Genomic DNA, 17,324 nt, shown 5'->3' with positions numbered 1-17,324 from the left:
ATTATTCCCTAATAAAGACTGTGCTGCCTGGAATACAAATCTGGTGGCGTGACCTCTGTGTCCTCAATGGTAGCTACGACCCTGGCAAGATACCACAAAGGGTAATATTTTTGTAATTTTGTTCAACCAACCCTGAAAAAGTACATCAGAAAACTAATTCTGTGCAAATCACCCATGACCTGAACACATGTAGACTGCAGTGATAGCCTTCTCGATGTACAGTGTGTCTTTTGGCTGCCCAGCAGTTACATGGAGAGCCTCTGAGGGTTTTGGCTCTGCGGAGCTGATTACTGCTGCTCTGGGTGGAGTGAGCCCTCACCTATGCAGTTGTGTGCTTTTTTCAATTTTCACCAAAGAGACAAGCATCTCCCATGAAGACAACAGGAGGACTCATATTCCGTCAAGAGCACTTCTGCATTCATTTCAAGCCACTTGAAGCATGTAGTCCATGTCTGAAGCACCTATTTATAGATAGATAGTTTCACATTGGTAGACTGAGCTTTCATTTCAACTCATTTAGCCCTCATGTTCTTTTTGCAAATTAATGAATATACAGTGTAATGGTCTGTTAACACAATATTGATGAGGTGATGCTGATAGTAATGAGATGCCAAAAGTAAATCAAAGTGTTTACAAATGGAGGCATCCCACTTCTTCCTCTAGCTGACCATTAATTTAATTGACCGGGATTGTTGTTGTTCATCTGTTACTTATCAACCGTGGAAAATTACATAGTTATCAATTAAAGCTCTGATGGTTTTACAACCAGAAAAACGCCATTAAATGTCAGCATCTTTTTATATTCTCTGGCACGTGCTGTAATAAACTGAGCTCCTAGTGTATACGTCAAAAGGGGAATGTGTGTTTAGCTCATTTTCTTAGCACTTTTTAAAATTCTAATGCCCATTTATAATACCATTCAATTTTGTTCTCCACTTCTCATACATTCTACTATAAAATCTAGAAATTGCTTCTGTTAAATCTTGTATTTTCTCATGGTTTTGATACCAGAGACCTCATTATAATTGCATAATTAACCATTTTTACCCCCTTCAGACATTTTCTTTTCTTCTTACCTTATTAAACCCCAATGTGTAGAAATGTATTTGAGTGGGGATCCTTTCCTTTGCCACTCACATCAAATTAAGAAATATTTAATGTTTTAGTTTATGTGGTACTAATAAACAAATCTATATTGTTTTGTTTGTCAGAAGTCATTCACAAACTTTACAAGGGAATTAATGGGAAATAATGGGAATACAATAGAAATAATGGGGTATTTTGCTAAATTGTGTTTACATGTCATATGCAGATATTAACTGACCTTTTACCTTATCATAAGCAGACATAATTGCAAAGCATTCAGAAAATCAATCAAGGTTGATTTTACTGGATTCCTTTTTATGGGCTCTTGGCGAATTATTAAGTTCACTATTGAAAAGTTTGTTTTTTTATTAAGATTTCGTGAGCCTAAAGATTGAATATGTAGAATCTTCATTAAAAGCTATATTAAAATAAATAAATAAATAATACACCCACATGGCATTTTGAGGGGAACATTTAGTCTAAATTAATATTTAAAAATTTTTTTTACGGGTCTCAACAATTACTTTCTGACGCGTTCAGTTTAAATTGTAGCAGCCAATAGCGGCCGGCATTGCGGGCTGCTAGGGTTGTCTATTGTTGGGTGCAGCTACTGTAGACTGGCACTGGGTGAAATGGAGTTTGGCTATCCTGCAGCTGCATTAAAACGCATGATGAAATGGCTACGTTTCTCCTTAATCGGTAAGCTAACTTTCATGTTTACTTAGCTGTAATGGTAACTGTCAGTCAAAGTCCTCTGCAGTATTTGTTTTTATGATGTGATTTGCCGGAGGGGATGGGTTCAAACCGGCTCAAACAGACTCCGGTCTCCTGACGAACATGGCAACCTGAGTGGTGGAATTATTTTCTGTTGTTGCGGCTACGATCTTGACACACTAGTCCTTCACTAACTTCTCTTGGAAAATTTCCAGAAATGGACTGAGCCTTTGCAACTCTAATCATGTATAATAATTTTACTTATGTATGAGGTCAGTTACACCCCAGACAAGTTTAAGTCTGTGTTCTGATCAAACCATGATTGACCGTTATAAAATCATAGCAGAAAATCCAAATGGACTTATTTGGATTCACGAGGGGAACGCTGTGTAAAAAGTACAGTCAACACCACTCACAGATACATAAGATATTATACAACTTCATTCTATTGTACAGCTGAGATCTCTGGGACTCTGGACTGAAACATGTCATAGGTTCAAAATCATGTTTAAAGCAATTAGAAAAATAAAATAAGAAAAGGAAAAGTCCTACAATGTGTATACTTTTTAAATTATGACACCCATCCATTCCTTGTCCTTCTCATTCATCCATTGCAGCCATATTTTATGTCCACCAGTAATTTACTGCAGTCACCTTGCCGAAGTCCACTGTTATTTATGTATTGTTGTCTTTGATTAATTGTATTACTGTGGCAGGTTTTAGCTGTTACTATGAGGGCTGCTACAGTTGGATATCTCTGACTATAATGGAGCGAGTGAGTCCGTCCTTCGATTTTCTCGACATCCATTCATCCGAACAACTTCACACATGACGGTTGTTTTGCTGAGGACCAAAGGAAGTGCAGTGTTAAGTGTATGCTCTTGAGTCGAACAGGACACCCTGTAGTTAATTGAGAGGGGACCTCTATTAACTGTTACACCACTGAGTAAAGCTCGCTCTCTGTTGCTCGCCACAGTACATTCAAGCAGCAGCAATACGACTTTAGGAATTACTAGTGCTTTTGTAGCCAGAAATAGCCTGGACCGATATAGCTGGCTGCAAATGACATGTATACTCTAGCCTACCTCATACTGAGGGGCCGCAGCTATGTCATGTCAGGTGTATTGCCCAGGACTCAAGGAAGCGTGGTGTCAAGTGTGAAGTTGTTTGGATGAGCGGTTCTCAAGTGAGCTGCAGGCAGCAATACCAGGCTTGTTCCCAACAGGCATGTTTTGAACAGGCACTGCACTAGACAAGCATAGAGACAGACAAAGAACACATATGCCTGGCATAAATTGGCCATAGTCCTAGCCAACTCAAAGTGATCTGGCAGTGTGATTGTACGGCTTGCAGTGTGTTTTGTTCAGCTCAGTCAACACATTGAATTTAATTTCCTTTCTCTGTCCTTCAGCAGGTTTCATTTCATCCCAGAGCAACACTTCCTATTGTGTGCATTCAATGTTTTCACACCCATATATTTATATATATATATATATATATATATATATATATATATATATACTGTGTATATATGTATGCCTCTCTGTGTGTCTTCTCTCCGTCTTGTTCTGCTCATCTTTTTCTCACTTTCTCTATCTTTGCCCCCCACCCCCCACACACACACACACACTCTCTCTCTCTCTCTCATGCCTCTTTTACCCGCGTTTCCTTAAATCTTCCCACCGCTTAGAAAGCGAGTGACGCCACTATATGCACAGTCTGCAAAGGACTGACGTGAATTTTAACCAGACGCGTCACAACTACAGGGGAAGGGAAAGAGGGAGGGAGGGAGGAGAGGAGAGGAGGAGAGCAAACCAACAGAGACACGGAGAGAATTAGAGAGAGAGAGAGAGAGAGAGAGAGAGAGAGAGAAGGAGAGAGAGTGAGAGAGAATACAGAGGGATATATTGACTCAAAGCTGGTCTGCATGCTCCTTGGTGTGTGAGAGACAGAGGACTTGAGAGCAGGCAAGATGGAGTGCTGGCATAGATGAAGACTGTCCCTGCGTACGTATTTGTGAATGGCTATGTTTGTGTGCACATGTGCTCGCATGTGTGTGACTGTATGTAAGAAGGATGAGCGCGATTGAGTTTGTCAGCAACATGCTGCAAGTGATCATTTGTGCGTGGGTACCCAAGCAGTGAATTTGGGTTTCATTACATAAGAAGAATGATTGACTGAATGATCGTAGATATTGAAGATGGGAGAAGGCAGTTTGGGTTTTTTTGTGTATGTGTCTGGTCTTCACACGTGTGTGTGTGTGCGTGTGTGTGTGTGTCAGAGACAGTCTACTTAAGTGCTGTAACTTAGTAAGGAGGGATGTGCTCTTGGAAATGCAAGTTCACTATTGAGTCTTGTTCCGTTTGGATGTGGATGTGTGTTGGCTCGATTAACAAAAGCTTCAGTGTAGTCAGTATGTAGACATGTATGTGAATGTGTGTATATAAGAATAAGGGTCTTAATATGCTTAACAGAGCACTAGAGGTGTGTTATAGCAATACTGATATAAACAATATCAAACAAAATGCCAGTATTTTCACATACACTGAAGGAGGAATCATCTTAGTACCTATGTTTCTGTTCCTGGTTTTTGCGTGGCTTCTACATACAACTGAGACAATTTCAATGTCAAGGCAATTTTCAAATCTATTGGCAACATGCATACTATGACAACATACAGGATAACTCAAACACAAAATGAAAAACGAGAATCCGACTGGTTTCACAGTATTTGTCAGCTATGAATGATTGGTGAACATTTACTGGAGCCTAAACGATGAATTTGTTAGTTGATTGGCAGAAAACATATCTTAATTTCTTAAGAGCGATGAGCGATCAAGCTAAATGCCAATCATTCTATGTTTCCAGCTTCTCAAACGTGAAGATTTGCTGCTTTTTTCTTCTATATATGATTATAAATGGATTATCTTTGGGGTTATGGACCGTCGGTCAGACAAAACAAGCATTTTCAAGACGTCAGCTTTGGCTCTGGGAAACTTGTGCACGGCATTTTTCACTGCTTTCTGACATTTTATAAACCCAACGATGAATCAGTTTACTGAAAAATAAAGCCCAAATAGATTAACTGATAATGAAAATCAGTAGTTGTAGCCCTCGAGTCAACACTTTGATCTGTGAGCTTTCAAAACAACATAAGGCAAATAACAGTGAGCCACACTGGCTTTTCATTTGCATACACACAACAGATGTATCAGTCAAAATGCACACAGATAAAGTGATGGGGGGGGGGGGGTGACATGCATGTTATGCAGTATAGTGAAAGTGTGAATGTTTTAGGTTAATGTGGGGCAGTACCAGTAAACGAAGAATACCATTTCAAGGTTGTCTATGTGATTTCTGAAATCACACCAGCTCTTGAAATAATACAGGGTGTCACTGTGGAAGTGTTTGAGAAAACGTGTCTTCAGTCTCTCTTAATCACTGTGAGAGAAAAAAAAAGGAAATTGTAATGGCCTAACGAGGTTGGAGTTCTTGAGTTATTGAGCTTCATTTGGTGACAACAGGAGTGAGAAAAGGCTTCAAATAGTATTATGTAAATATTGCTCAGGAGACTTGCAGGAGAGAGAGGAGTGAAAGCCAGAGATAAGGGGAGGATTAGAGTGAAGTGCAGATACACAAGTGACATCACTTTACAGCACTATTTGAATATTAATTCAGAGACAAACTAGGTGTGCTGACACAATGTGTGAGTCACACTTCAAGTGTCAAAGGTTCCAGCAGCTTTCTATTTTGACTGTTGAGAAGGCAGGTTTGCGTCAATGGATGGAAATAGTTCTCAATCTCAACATTGACTTGCCTTGAGCATGGAGAAAGTGGAGACACTCAGAGAGGAAGCAGAGGAAATTACTGTTATTTTGCTTCTCTCTTTTAGTCCTGAGTCTCTTGTTTCTCCCCTCTTCTATGATCCCAGCTGTTTGTCTTTCTCACCTCATTCATATCTTTCTCTCGTCATTATCATCCCACAGTCCCGTTTGACAGCCCACATGAGCGTCTCCAAACCCCCTCCGCCCACCTCCCACCTGGCCATCCCCCCTTCCTCCACCTCCACCCCTTCCTCATCTGCCTCCTCCCCCTCGGCGATGCCCCACTCCACCGGTCCGCCCCCTCCCTCGCCGGTCAAGATCTCTATGCAGGAGCACTTTGCTATCAATGTGTGCCCGGGCCCTATCCTCCCCATCCCACAGATCTCAGACTTCTTCCCACGTTTCCACGACTACCCCTGCACGCCACCGCCTCCGCGGGAGAAGAAGATCCTGAAAGAGGAGACTTTCAACGGGGAGACGGGGGGAGGATACAAGGATGGGGAGAGGAGGTTGGACAATGATGGAGACAGGGAGGAAGCGGTCGACTCTGACGACGAAGACAGTGAGTGAACAAAGTTTAGTGGTAGAAAAGTTGCGTCAAATATTGTGTGTTCATTGATGTGAAAAATTACAAGAAAACAAACACTTACAATTCTAAAACCTGGAGAGGAAAGCCATCTATTTTTCTTGTTTTTATTCCTCAGAAGCATAACACATGCTCACAGAGTAAATGTTGATTCAAGCATTTTTCCAAGAGTATTTGTCACTCCCACTTTATGTGACACAGCGCCTTCGATGATTTATTAGACAATGTAGCAATAGTGGGAGTGCAAAGTTTCTACTCATACAGTAATGAAACAAGACAGATCAATTCATATTAGGCAGCATCATGTTTTTAAGAGGCCATCTGCTTGTGTGTGTGTGTGTGTGTGTGTGTGTGTGTGTGTGTGTGTGTGCGTCTGTGCGTACGTGTGTGCATGCTTGCGTGCGCGTGTGTAAGCGTGTGTAAGCGTGTGTGTGTCTGCTCCATTTACTGGCAGTAATTGCCGTGGTTTGTGTTGTTTTCAGCCTACCTGGGAACATTGGAGTTCACCCTGCTCTTTGATCAGGAGAACAACTGTCTTCATTGTACTATTCACAAGGCAAAGGTACACACAATTTCAATACCTTTTTCATACTGTATAAACAGACTTCTGTCTGCCTGTCTATCTGTCTGTGTGGTTGCATAATCCTCCTTGAAGTCCCAATGAAAACAATTCTTCTGTGATGCTTTTTTGTTTTCACACACAACATCAGACTGCTTTTTCTGAACCTTTTTTCTTTTTTTAAAGTAACGTGTTTGCCACGCACCCTCAGCAGCTTGTCATTTCAATCCTTCATCACCTCATGGCACTATGAAATGTTGGATAGTGTTGCTCCGTTGCTGTGGCAGACACATTTGGTTTGGCCATTATACAAGGACACATGCTTTGTATTACATATTGTGTGCTGTCACATGATGTTAATTATGTAAATCTCCCACACAACGGTTGAGGACAACACGGAGGAGTCAAGGATGGTAGAAAACAGTGGCATGGAAAGTTATACCCAGGAGCGCTATTGAGATGTAACCACAGTAGAAGAGGTCCGTCGTATCTGCTGTCTTTTTATGACCCTGTCAGTGTGTGAAGTGTTTGAGGCCGTGATGACGTCACCTTTGACACTACGGTATGCTTGTGCGTGTGTGCTTGTGTCCACAGGGACTGAAAGCCATGGACTCCAATGGACTGGCTGATCCATACGTCAAGCTTCATCTTCTCCCCGGGGCTAGCAAGGTCACTGCTCCAACCTTACCTCAATGGCAATTAACGTAACATGCTACCACACTGGGCTGTCCCAGACACTGACACTCCCTCAATTCCCACATCACACAGGAACTGCTGACAAAAGAGGCTAATTTAATGAGAAGACTGAAAATAAGGAAACATGTTATACATTACTGAACTGAAGAAAACAAAACACATGATTTACATTAATAATGTAAATAATAGTGTTGATTCAGACTCTCTTGCAAAGAATGTGACATGCCAGCGGGCTTATTTAATGTTTCATTTCAAGCCATTGAGTGGGGAGCATTTCGGTTGGTTACCGCTCAATGTGGCTCGTCCAATACTCTGCTTTATCGAGCACAAACACGTTCTGGTCTGCTGCAACGCTCTTGTCTTGTTTTCAGCTCAAGCAGCAGGGAAGATAAGGCTCTCCACAACAGCAGCCCCCAGCTACTACAGAACGGAACCTGTTGTCGGCCATTTTGGCTCAAGGTTGACACGAAATGAGGTTATGATAAGTTCAGGGAGGAGACGGAGCCAAGATAGGTTGAACGAGGCAACTGTCTGGGGTCTAAGGTGCTAACAATAACAACGTCTGGGGGATTTTTTTGTCCTCCAACCTTCCTCTGTCTGTCTTCTCTCCCGTTGTTATCGCTCTCCGCTCCCCACTTTCCACCCCTATCTCGTTCTCTATCTCACTATCTGGCTGTGACCCTCTTTGACCTTGAAATACCAACAGTGTGCAGAAGGGAGACAACTGAGAGGGAGAAAAAGGGGGGAGAGGGAGTGGAGAAAGGGAGGGAGGGATAGACAGATGAGGGTAGGACAGCAGCAGGTGGTTGTCATGGAAACAGGAAGGATTGTTACACGGCTCACGTCAACAGGCGGGTGTTGATGTGTGTGTGTGTGTGGGGGGGTGTGCAGAGAAAGCGTCAATGAGTAGGTAAGTACCCATGAACAGCCGTTTGTTAAATACGTGGGGCCGCATCACTTGAAAAGTCGGTGTGCGCACGTGTAGAAGAGAGGATGACGGGTGCACACTCAGGCGCCTACTCCTCTTCCACATTCTGACCCTGCATGCAAACATTGCAGTGAATAATCCAGAACACAAAAGGTGTCATTTTCTGCAAAAGAACTTAGTTGTCAAAAATACAGAGAGCAGAGCGGCACACGGCTCCTCTGCTCCACTAATTTTCCCTCTCTCTCAGTTTCACATCCCCCAGCACAAGCCCTTTAACCAGTATAAAGTCCAGCATGCTGTCTCTGTGATGTCGACTACGAACTGCAACACATACAGCGCGTGACCTTGCATGTATGCAGACAAAAGCTAAGGCTTTGGTCACAGTCACACAGAGATGCTGCCTTCCTGCCTCCATCCGTCCCTCCTTCTCCATCACTCCCTCCCTCATTCTCATCTTCCCATTCTTAGTCAACATGCATGGAAGATTTCACAGAGAGAGAGAGATGCATGCAGACAGATGGAGAGAAGGGAGAGTGTGATGGACAGATGGAGGGCTAGAGATAAAACATTTAGAAACAGATGCAAAAGCACCAGTGTAGAGGGAAAAATGGAGGCAGGGAGTGACAAAGGGCAGGGAGATGGAACTGGTGTTTTAAGTGTTTGTAGATGTAGCATGTGGAAAGTATGAAATAGTTGTTTTGTTCAGTTGTTTCGGTACAGTTACAGCTGTGCAACATCGCTGCAATTCGTGACTCTGCCTGTGCATGTCTCCTCCTGCACATTAATGACACAAACAAATGGCATGAATCGAAAACACTTGTGCCCTTCGTGGAGCGAGCTCTGGGGGTCTGACTCTTGTAGATATGCCAAAAGTTTCCAGCAGAAAATGGAAAATGAAAAGGAGACAGTGATGGGAGTAAAGGGACTAAGAGGGGAAGGCAGAACAAGCAGAACAATGGGATGTAGGGACAAATACAGACCAAAAGAGAGAAGATGGAAGAGAGGGCTCAGCATCTGGCCCTGAGGCTGTTAGCAAGAGGATGACTGTGGAGGAAAGGAAGAGAGAAGAGAGAGATAGAGAGAGAGAGGAGAGAGAGAGAGAGAGAGAGAGGAGAGAGAGAGAGAGAGAGAGAGAGAGAGAGAGAGAGAGAGAGAGAGAGAGAGAGAAGAGAAGAGAGAGAGAGAGAGAGAGAGAGAGAGAGAGAGAGAGAGAGAGAGAGAGAGAGAGAGAGAGAGAGAGAGAGAGAGGCAGCGAGAGATAAGGGCGTTTATTTGTATTTATTTCCTTTACCAGCTGGACATTGAGAGAGTACGTAAGTTACGCATAAACACCAGCGGTGGAGTCTCCTTAGAAAAGTAAAATACTCCATTACAAATAAAGGTCTTGCCTTCCAATCTTAACTTTAGTAAAAGTATTGAAGTATCAATAGCAAAAAATAATCAATATACAAGGAGAATAGCTCAGTGTTATATAAATAGATATCTTTACAATGAAACTGGCCGAGATAACTCTAACCACTTGATATACTGTTGAAAATTTATAGATATGACTGTTGAGGCTCCTTGTTTTTCTTATTGTCAGCAAATCCCATAAAAAGACCCAGATCAACAATGTGTTAGTCCAGATTGTTCACACTGAAGATTATAAATGGTCACAAATACATGCATACTTTTAAACACATAACTCCCCAAAAGCTGGGTACTGGTATTGTACAGTTCTGCTCAAGTGTCAATAGTGCATTTGTTGGGGACTATTTCCAGTGGCAGATTAAATAAAAATAAACTACAGTTCCTATGGCTTATTTATGTGTTTTTAAAGGGGCACTCCACTGATTTTACACATGAAGGTCAGTTTAGTCATCACGATCCTGTAAAAACAGTTGTTTTATGTCTTCAATGGCTCTAGAGGGAGCTCTGTAAAATGATGGCTTTGATGAATGGAAGACCGCCTGTAACCCACGGAGTGGTCACTATGAATATCTGATGACGCTCTTCATACTACGTAGCCACAGTGTAGCGCAACGCAGATGGGTGATCTAGCTTACCAATAGATGATAACGGCCTACTGAGCTAACTAGGATGTTGAAAGATGCAGAAAATGTAAACAAAGCAAAAGCACCACACAATTCTACTTGCAATACTTAAGTAAATACTTCCCTCCACTGATAGCTACTCCTGCAGCTCAGAAGAGCCTATTAGTTCTGCCTTTGGCTCTATAAAGTCTTATTGACCCACATTTTATGACAAGGATGTACCAGAGGTTTGGTTTTACAAGAGCTGTGTGGAATTTCTGTATCTGGGGACTCGGTAAAAAATGCATTTTATTGGCAAACAAGCTACATTTCTTGAAGGGATTATAGACATTTAAATACATACAAAAAAAACTCTGAAATAAAAACTTACACAAGAGGAACACATCCTGAAGGCAACTGTGGGAAATGAGCTAGCAAGCGGTTTCAAACTTTATTTATAGATGGTGAAGCTATTAAAAGCTTGTGGGCATTTCCTCTCTTGTAAAGCTTTAATTTTTCACGCTGAATGTGTTGTGAAACCTAATTGGCTGCTGTGTTGTGTTTGAGACACAGTGCTTGTTTTGGAGGTGTTATCACGTTGAGGAGGAGACAGACGGACAGGTGAGGCGAGGCAAGCTTTGCGTCCTCACCCTCTCCTCTACAAAGTAGGCAGCAGATGTCTGCGATTTCCTGAGGGACAGAGATAAATGATGGTTCCCCACTCTTTCACTCTCTCTCTCCATCTTTCTTGATCTGAGTGTCACTCATTTAGCTTCCTTTTCATCATCTTTAATTCTCTCTCTCTCATTTTGATCTGAGGAGTTTGCTCCTTCACCCTTAAATCATTCCTCATTCTTCTTTTGATCCGTCTCTTTCCATGGATGTCTTTTCATATTTCTTCTCCTTTGTGCCCACAGGCAAACAAGCTACGCACAAAAACCCTGAAGAATACGCTGAACCCAGTGTGGAACGAAACGCTAATATATCACGGCATCACAGCAGCTGACATGACCACCAAAACGCTAAGGTAGGTGCGCCACTCCGAATTTCACTCTGGCCAGCAATTAGCACTATTCCACAGACAGCCAAATTACCAGTTTATTATGCAGAGGATGACGATCCATGTTTTCCAATCCTCCAGAGAACTAGTAGCCGTGTATGCTTCCCAGTGCGCTTTTCCGGGTAATTCATTATTTCAGCCAGGCAACACCAGCCAACTGTTTCACTTGCTGTTGCTGCGGTAACTGCTCAGGTGTTGGCTGCGCAGCGAGTCTCTGACCCCTCCTTCCCACAGTACTCTCCATGTGGAGTGATTGAGGTCAAGCGTAGCCATCTTGGCCCAAAAAGTCTGACACACTCGTGTCATCCTTGGTGTGTACGTTGATTCAGAGACAGAGTTTCATTAGTGTTTTGTTTGTGAATGTGCACTGCGTACAATCAGTGTCAGTTTGCTTAGCAGATTCATAATAGGGTTGGATGGTATTGTTTATCCTGAGGAAACACAAGCACAGACACACACACACATGAATCCAGTCTGCACCACACACAAATGCTGACAGTCAGGTATGTGCTTATCCTCTTGTGTGTATGTCAAGGTCAATCACAGGCAGAAAAGAACATGAATGGTCCCTCCTCTGTTCGTAGAGAAAACACACACACACACACACACACACACACACACACACACAAACACACACACACACCCACACACACACACACACGTGCAAACAACACACGTCCTTGAGCTTTTACAAAGACACAGATTCAAAAATAACATTTACTGTCCCTCCCTAAACACACACAGGAGCATGAGGAGACACCCCTCAAACTAGAGGATACACACTTGACCTCTGTTCAAGGACTTAGCCGACAGACACAAATCAGCAACGGGGCTCTGGGAAACCAAATTGAGGCTGTGGCCAGTGTCAAGCAAGAGATGGAGAAAGACAGTGGCATATGGTAGTTATGATGGGCTTTAGTGCACGCTAGTTACTAGTTATGACACACACACACACACAAACACACACACACACACACACACACACACACACACACACACACACACACACACACACACACACACACACACACACACACACACACACACACACATATATTTCAGTAACAATGTGTTGGATTTTACAGGCTGATGGGTTATTTAAGCTATGGTATTGGAAAAGAACGGAGGATAAAAAGAAAGCACAGGTAGGGCTCTGACCATAAAATGCTGAAATGTGAAAACAAGCATCAGTGCCTGAGAGCAGAGGAGCCGTCTATTTTACTGTGGTGCTGACTTTAACAAAAAGCACTCATTTTCTGGTGCACTCCTGTTTGATATAAAGGCAAGAGATGATGGTTAAATGAATGAAGCCTAATGCACATAATAAGATGCAGTTATTCTCTGCCCAACACATTGTTGGAGGGCCCGCTCTCTCACTGGGTCCCGGAAAAGCATGACTGATGTCAAGTGACAGAAACTAGAGAGGCCAAGATTGAGGAAGATAACGGGGAATGGGAAGCCTGGAGAGAATCCATGGGTCAATTTTAAAGAGAGAGAGATGGGGTTGGAAGTGAGAGCGAAGTCAGACGGATAAAGTGATGAATTAGGAAATTCACTTAGCTGAGGAAAAAGGGACAAGTGATGAGGAGGAGTTTACTCAAAGGGGAGCAAAACAATGAAAGAATGAGGACAGTGAGAAATACTAGAGGCAGCAAATGAGCAGGAGTGACTAAAAAGCTGTCTGACAGCAAAGAACACGGGGAAAGCAAGCGACAGACAGACAGAGAGAGATAGAGAGAGGAACAAAGTCTGCTTGGACTCTGTGGATGTGTTCAGGCGCCAGCACGATAACTCTGCCAATAGACAGACTTTGTTCTCATTACTCTACTGAAAGTGAACAGTGAACAGTTGGAGAATGTAAAAAGAGAGTGTGATCCCTGGAGAGTTGTGTACTCACTGGGTTGCGCCCCCTCTGCCGGCCGCAGCAGGGGGCAGAGGAGGGGTTGCTTACTCTTTGATCCCCGTGCTTGGTGAACTGCTCAGCGGGAGGACACTGTCGAGACTTGGCCTCTCTGCAGACCTGCCTGAAGGCCTGGACAGTGCAAACTGGGCCATCCAGCAGTCAGAGCAAACCCATTAGATTTTTAGATGAATGCCTTTTCAAGGGAGAACAAGGATTTTTTTCTAAAGAGCGTTTTCATTCAGGTGTTGTAAATTGAAATCGTAGCGCTTTCAGACCTGGTTGATTTGGTGACCCTTGTCCAAGTGCTTTTCATTACTACAGCAAACACTCTGGGAGCATCTACTCTGTCAGAAATACAACAGAAGAGCAACTGGTGTAATATATGTTTACAGCGCAGCCAAACAAACTCGGTTCAGACAAAAATAAGAAGTATAGCACTTTTAATTGTCACTGTAACTGATTTTTCCTGTGATTACTATCACCTGACCATTTTTTCTCAGCCTCATTCATTCATGTTTCTGATTATGTGGCTTTTAACAGTAAATAACCCGCCTGGATATGGAGGCTGACTGCTCGCCAAGTTCTACAAACTTTTTGTCCTGTACCGGACAAACTCCGAAAGAATGAATTTAAATGCAACATATGACATGCTACCAATAACAATATTGTCATGCAAATGTTGTTTGAGAAATACAGTGAAAACCTGCATTAGCCCGCATTCTACCTCTTTTGCCTCTGCTGCAGGGTCTTTTTTTAGGGCTGCCCCGGACCATGGATTGTCTTGGTCGACCAGTGGTCGTCATTTAGAACGATTAGTCAACTAATTGACTCATATACCCCCCCAGATACAGCCTCAGCGACTGAACAACATAATTCAACATAATTAATAACCATTATTTTACAAGTGAGCACAGTCTGCAGCCTGTTAATGACACCAGCAAATTATTTCAAATTCTAATTCTAAATGTGTCAGAAAAAATCAGCAGGGTTACGTCACTTACATGTCTTAAGGTGGTATGTCATGTTGGTCGTGGACGAGTGATGGGCGAAGTTTTTCTTGCAGTTTTGCATGTGACCTTCTTGGGGGTTATCCTTGTTCTTTTCAAAGTGATCCCGTATTTTAGACGTTTTCCCGACATGATTGGCTATTAATTATTAACTTTCTAACCACAATGTACGGCCAAGGGAGCTGTCGTATTATAAAACAAACACACTGACAGTGAGTGAGTGTCATGACTTCCTGTATCTGGCCCTTCAAATTAAAAGCCCTCCAGCCTTTCATGCCAGCCGCCCGTCATAAATTTTCACTTCATTTTGACAAAAAACGGCCCAAAATGTTTTTTTTGTTTTTTTTCCAGCGACCAATGCAATTTTGGTTTGTTAATGACTTTTTTGGTCGACCAGTGCTTGGTCGACTATTTGGGGGCAGCCCTACTCTTTTTACCTGAAGGTGTGTGCACACATGCATATGAGGGATTTTCTCCTTTGGTTTCTTTTGTGGTACACCACATTTCATGAGAATCTTTCCTGCTTAGGTAAATCAGCTACTACCAATTAAAAACTACTGTACATAGGGTAATTACGGAATACATGCAGAGAACTGACGACCATAAATAGTATCAAAAAGTGGGTTTGATGTCATGGAAATCTTCTATGATTATGTCTTCAAGCTGTTTTTACTCTTTGGTACTTCAGCGCACATCACAAACTGATAAAAGCTAGAGTGTAGGCAAAAAACTTCAGTCATTAAAAGTTTCTTTGGTGTCAAGTCCATTCTGCCTCACTGCTCTTTGTACTGGAGGATAAATGCTGTAAAAAGATTAATGCATTAGTAAAGTGGGGGGAAAAGACTGGTTTTGTGCATTTATTTATTTATTTGTTCCACCATTCATTCACTCATTTGCAGTTACAGTGATTATGTAAAGCCATTATGCCGAAGCAAAACACACTTAAATAGAAAGGGACAGCTTAATAGAAGCTGAAATGGCTCTGAGAAAAAAAATCTCTCCAAGTAGTTAGTAAGAATTCTTTGTTTATGTTCTCTATACAACAACCCTATTCCTCAGTGTGCAGACTCTATCTCCAAGGGCCACTGGAGGTCCCGTTTGTTATTAAGAATGAATCAGCTGAGTAAACTAATAACTAATGTCCTTAATCCAGACTTTACGATTGGCCTCGTACGGCTAATCCTTCATTTGGTGCAGCAAGGCTGCCTGAGGCGTAAAAAAAAATCAACCAAACTGAAAGTTACTTAATCTGTTATTGAATTCTATTTGTCTCATTGGAAAGACTTGATCTCCAGCAAAAATCTGCGTGTTTTAAGGCTGATTTTATAAGCTGTCAGAAATTTCTAGAAAAATACCAGAAGCATGAGAAACTGCACTGGGAACAAGTCGATTTATCGGTCTCCTTTGAAGTTGTAATTTAGGACAGATTGAGTTGCTCTGAAGATTGTTTTATTGCAATGAGGCCGACGTGATTCTGAGATTAAGTCCACACTTAATCCGTTTAACAGTCTGCCTCTGTCTTTTGGCAAATTCCAAATGATTTAGAATGCAGTGACAGTGATAACGTGGTGCCTCAATCCCTCACCTTGTTTAAATGACTCAACACTTTTCCTTTTTTAAAAGCTGCACCAAAAAATTGAGGTGAATTGTACATTCATGCCTTTGGGGGAGAATGTCATCTTTAAATCTCCTTGTGGCTTTTATCACTAAAACGATTATCAGGCTGCCAGTTGACGGAGGAGAGATGGAGCACGTCGAGGTGTTGTGATGAGGGGAGGGTATCAAGAGATCCAGCACGTGTGCGTGTTAGAGCATTACCAACACAATGTCATTGCCAGGTCTAGTCTCTCTCAGTTTCTTCCTTCTATCTCTCTGTTCCTCTGTCAGGCTTCGTAATAGACTGGCACTGTCCTCTGCTGTGGGGGGAAATGGGGACAAATACAAGGCTTGATACAGTAGATGGAGAGTGAGGCTGAGATTGGCTACTGGATGCCTCAGGTGAGCTGTATAGTCAGGTACTGATTAAATTTTTGAGGGGGAAAAAGATTTTTGATTAGGTGTTAGATGTCACGATGAGAATTATATATTTGGTTAGCGTCGCTTTTTAAAATTATTTTTCAATGCTAGTGGCAATGTTGATCCGTCGGTCAGTTTTCTTTAGTTCCGGACTGAAATATCTCGACAACTATTGAATGTATTGCTGTGAAATTTTGTACACACATTCATTGTCCCCAGATGATGAATTCATTCTGACTTTTGCTGCCACCATTAGGTTCACATTTGTGGTTTTCAGTGAAATGTTTCAACAACTATTGGATAGATTAGCGTAACATTTTTTAGAGACAGCTGTACTTTCTATTTGGGTTCATTAGCAGATGCTAATGCTAATCCTAATATGATAAACTAAGATAGTAAACCTCCTACTCACTCATGCAGGAATCGTCATTGAGCATGTTTGCATGCTTATGTTAGCATTTAACGCAAAGCACTGGTGTGCCTTTGTGCAGCCTCACAAAACTGCTAGCATGATGGTAGACTTTTAGTCTTGTATTAAGAAATCAGCTGATTACTTCAGCAGAATGCTCCTTTTGATTTTTTTAAAAACATTGTCTGAAATTGAAGTGAGATTTGCATCTTTAATTATCTAAAGTGCATGCATTGCTGTGATTTTCCACAAAAAAATCAATGCAGACTATGGGTGCTTTTCATTATGTTAACGTGTGTCCTCGCTTCTATCGCCCACGTCTCTCCCTCCCACCTAAGCTTCTCCCAGCGAGGATGTGGGAGATCGATCCAATTAAGAGACGCAAGCCCCGAAGCTGCCAAATGAGAAATCCTTGCTACCATAGTGTCAATCTTAAGTGATGTCAGTTACTTATGACATGCTGTACAATTGTATCTGTTATATGAAGGTGCCGAATTTATACATCACACTACTTGTCAAAAGTT

At 42.1% G+C, this 17,324-nt stretch overlaps 1 protein-coding gene across 1 annotated transcript in view; it reads left to right on the top strand.

The window, feature by feature from the left end:
- Positions 1-3,676: 3,676 nt before the first annotated feature.
- doc2g (double C2-like domains, gamma) overlaps positions 3,677-17,324 on the top strand; it is a gene marked incomplete at its 3' end in the record, with an annotated part of 31,244 nt that continues 17,596 nt past the window's right edge. Inside the window, exons 1-5 of the mRNA XM_083935076.1 lie at positions 3,677-3,806; positions 5,787-6,186; positions 6,693-6,772; positions 7,364-7,438; positions 11,323-11,432. Coding sequence (XP_083791202.1) covers positions 5,805-6,186; positions 6,693-6,772; positions 7,364-7,438; positions 11,323-11,432 — 647 coding nt within the window. The 5' untranslated portion in view covers positions 3,677-3,806; positions 5,787-5,804. The remainder of the gene's footprint in view (positions 3,807-5,786; positions 6,187-6,692; positions 6,773-7,363; positions 7,439-11,322; positions 11,433-17,324) is intronic.

This window comes from Echiichthys vipera, assembly GCF_963691815.1.
Source record: "Echiichthys vipera genome assembly, chromosome: 2".
Lineage (NCBI taxonomy): Eukaryota > Metazoa > Chordata > Actinopteri > Perciformes > Trachinidae > Echiichthys > Echiichthys vipera.
Note: the sequence above shows the minus strand (reverse complement) of the source record. Positions and strands in the feature narration are given on the sequence as shown.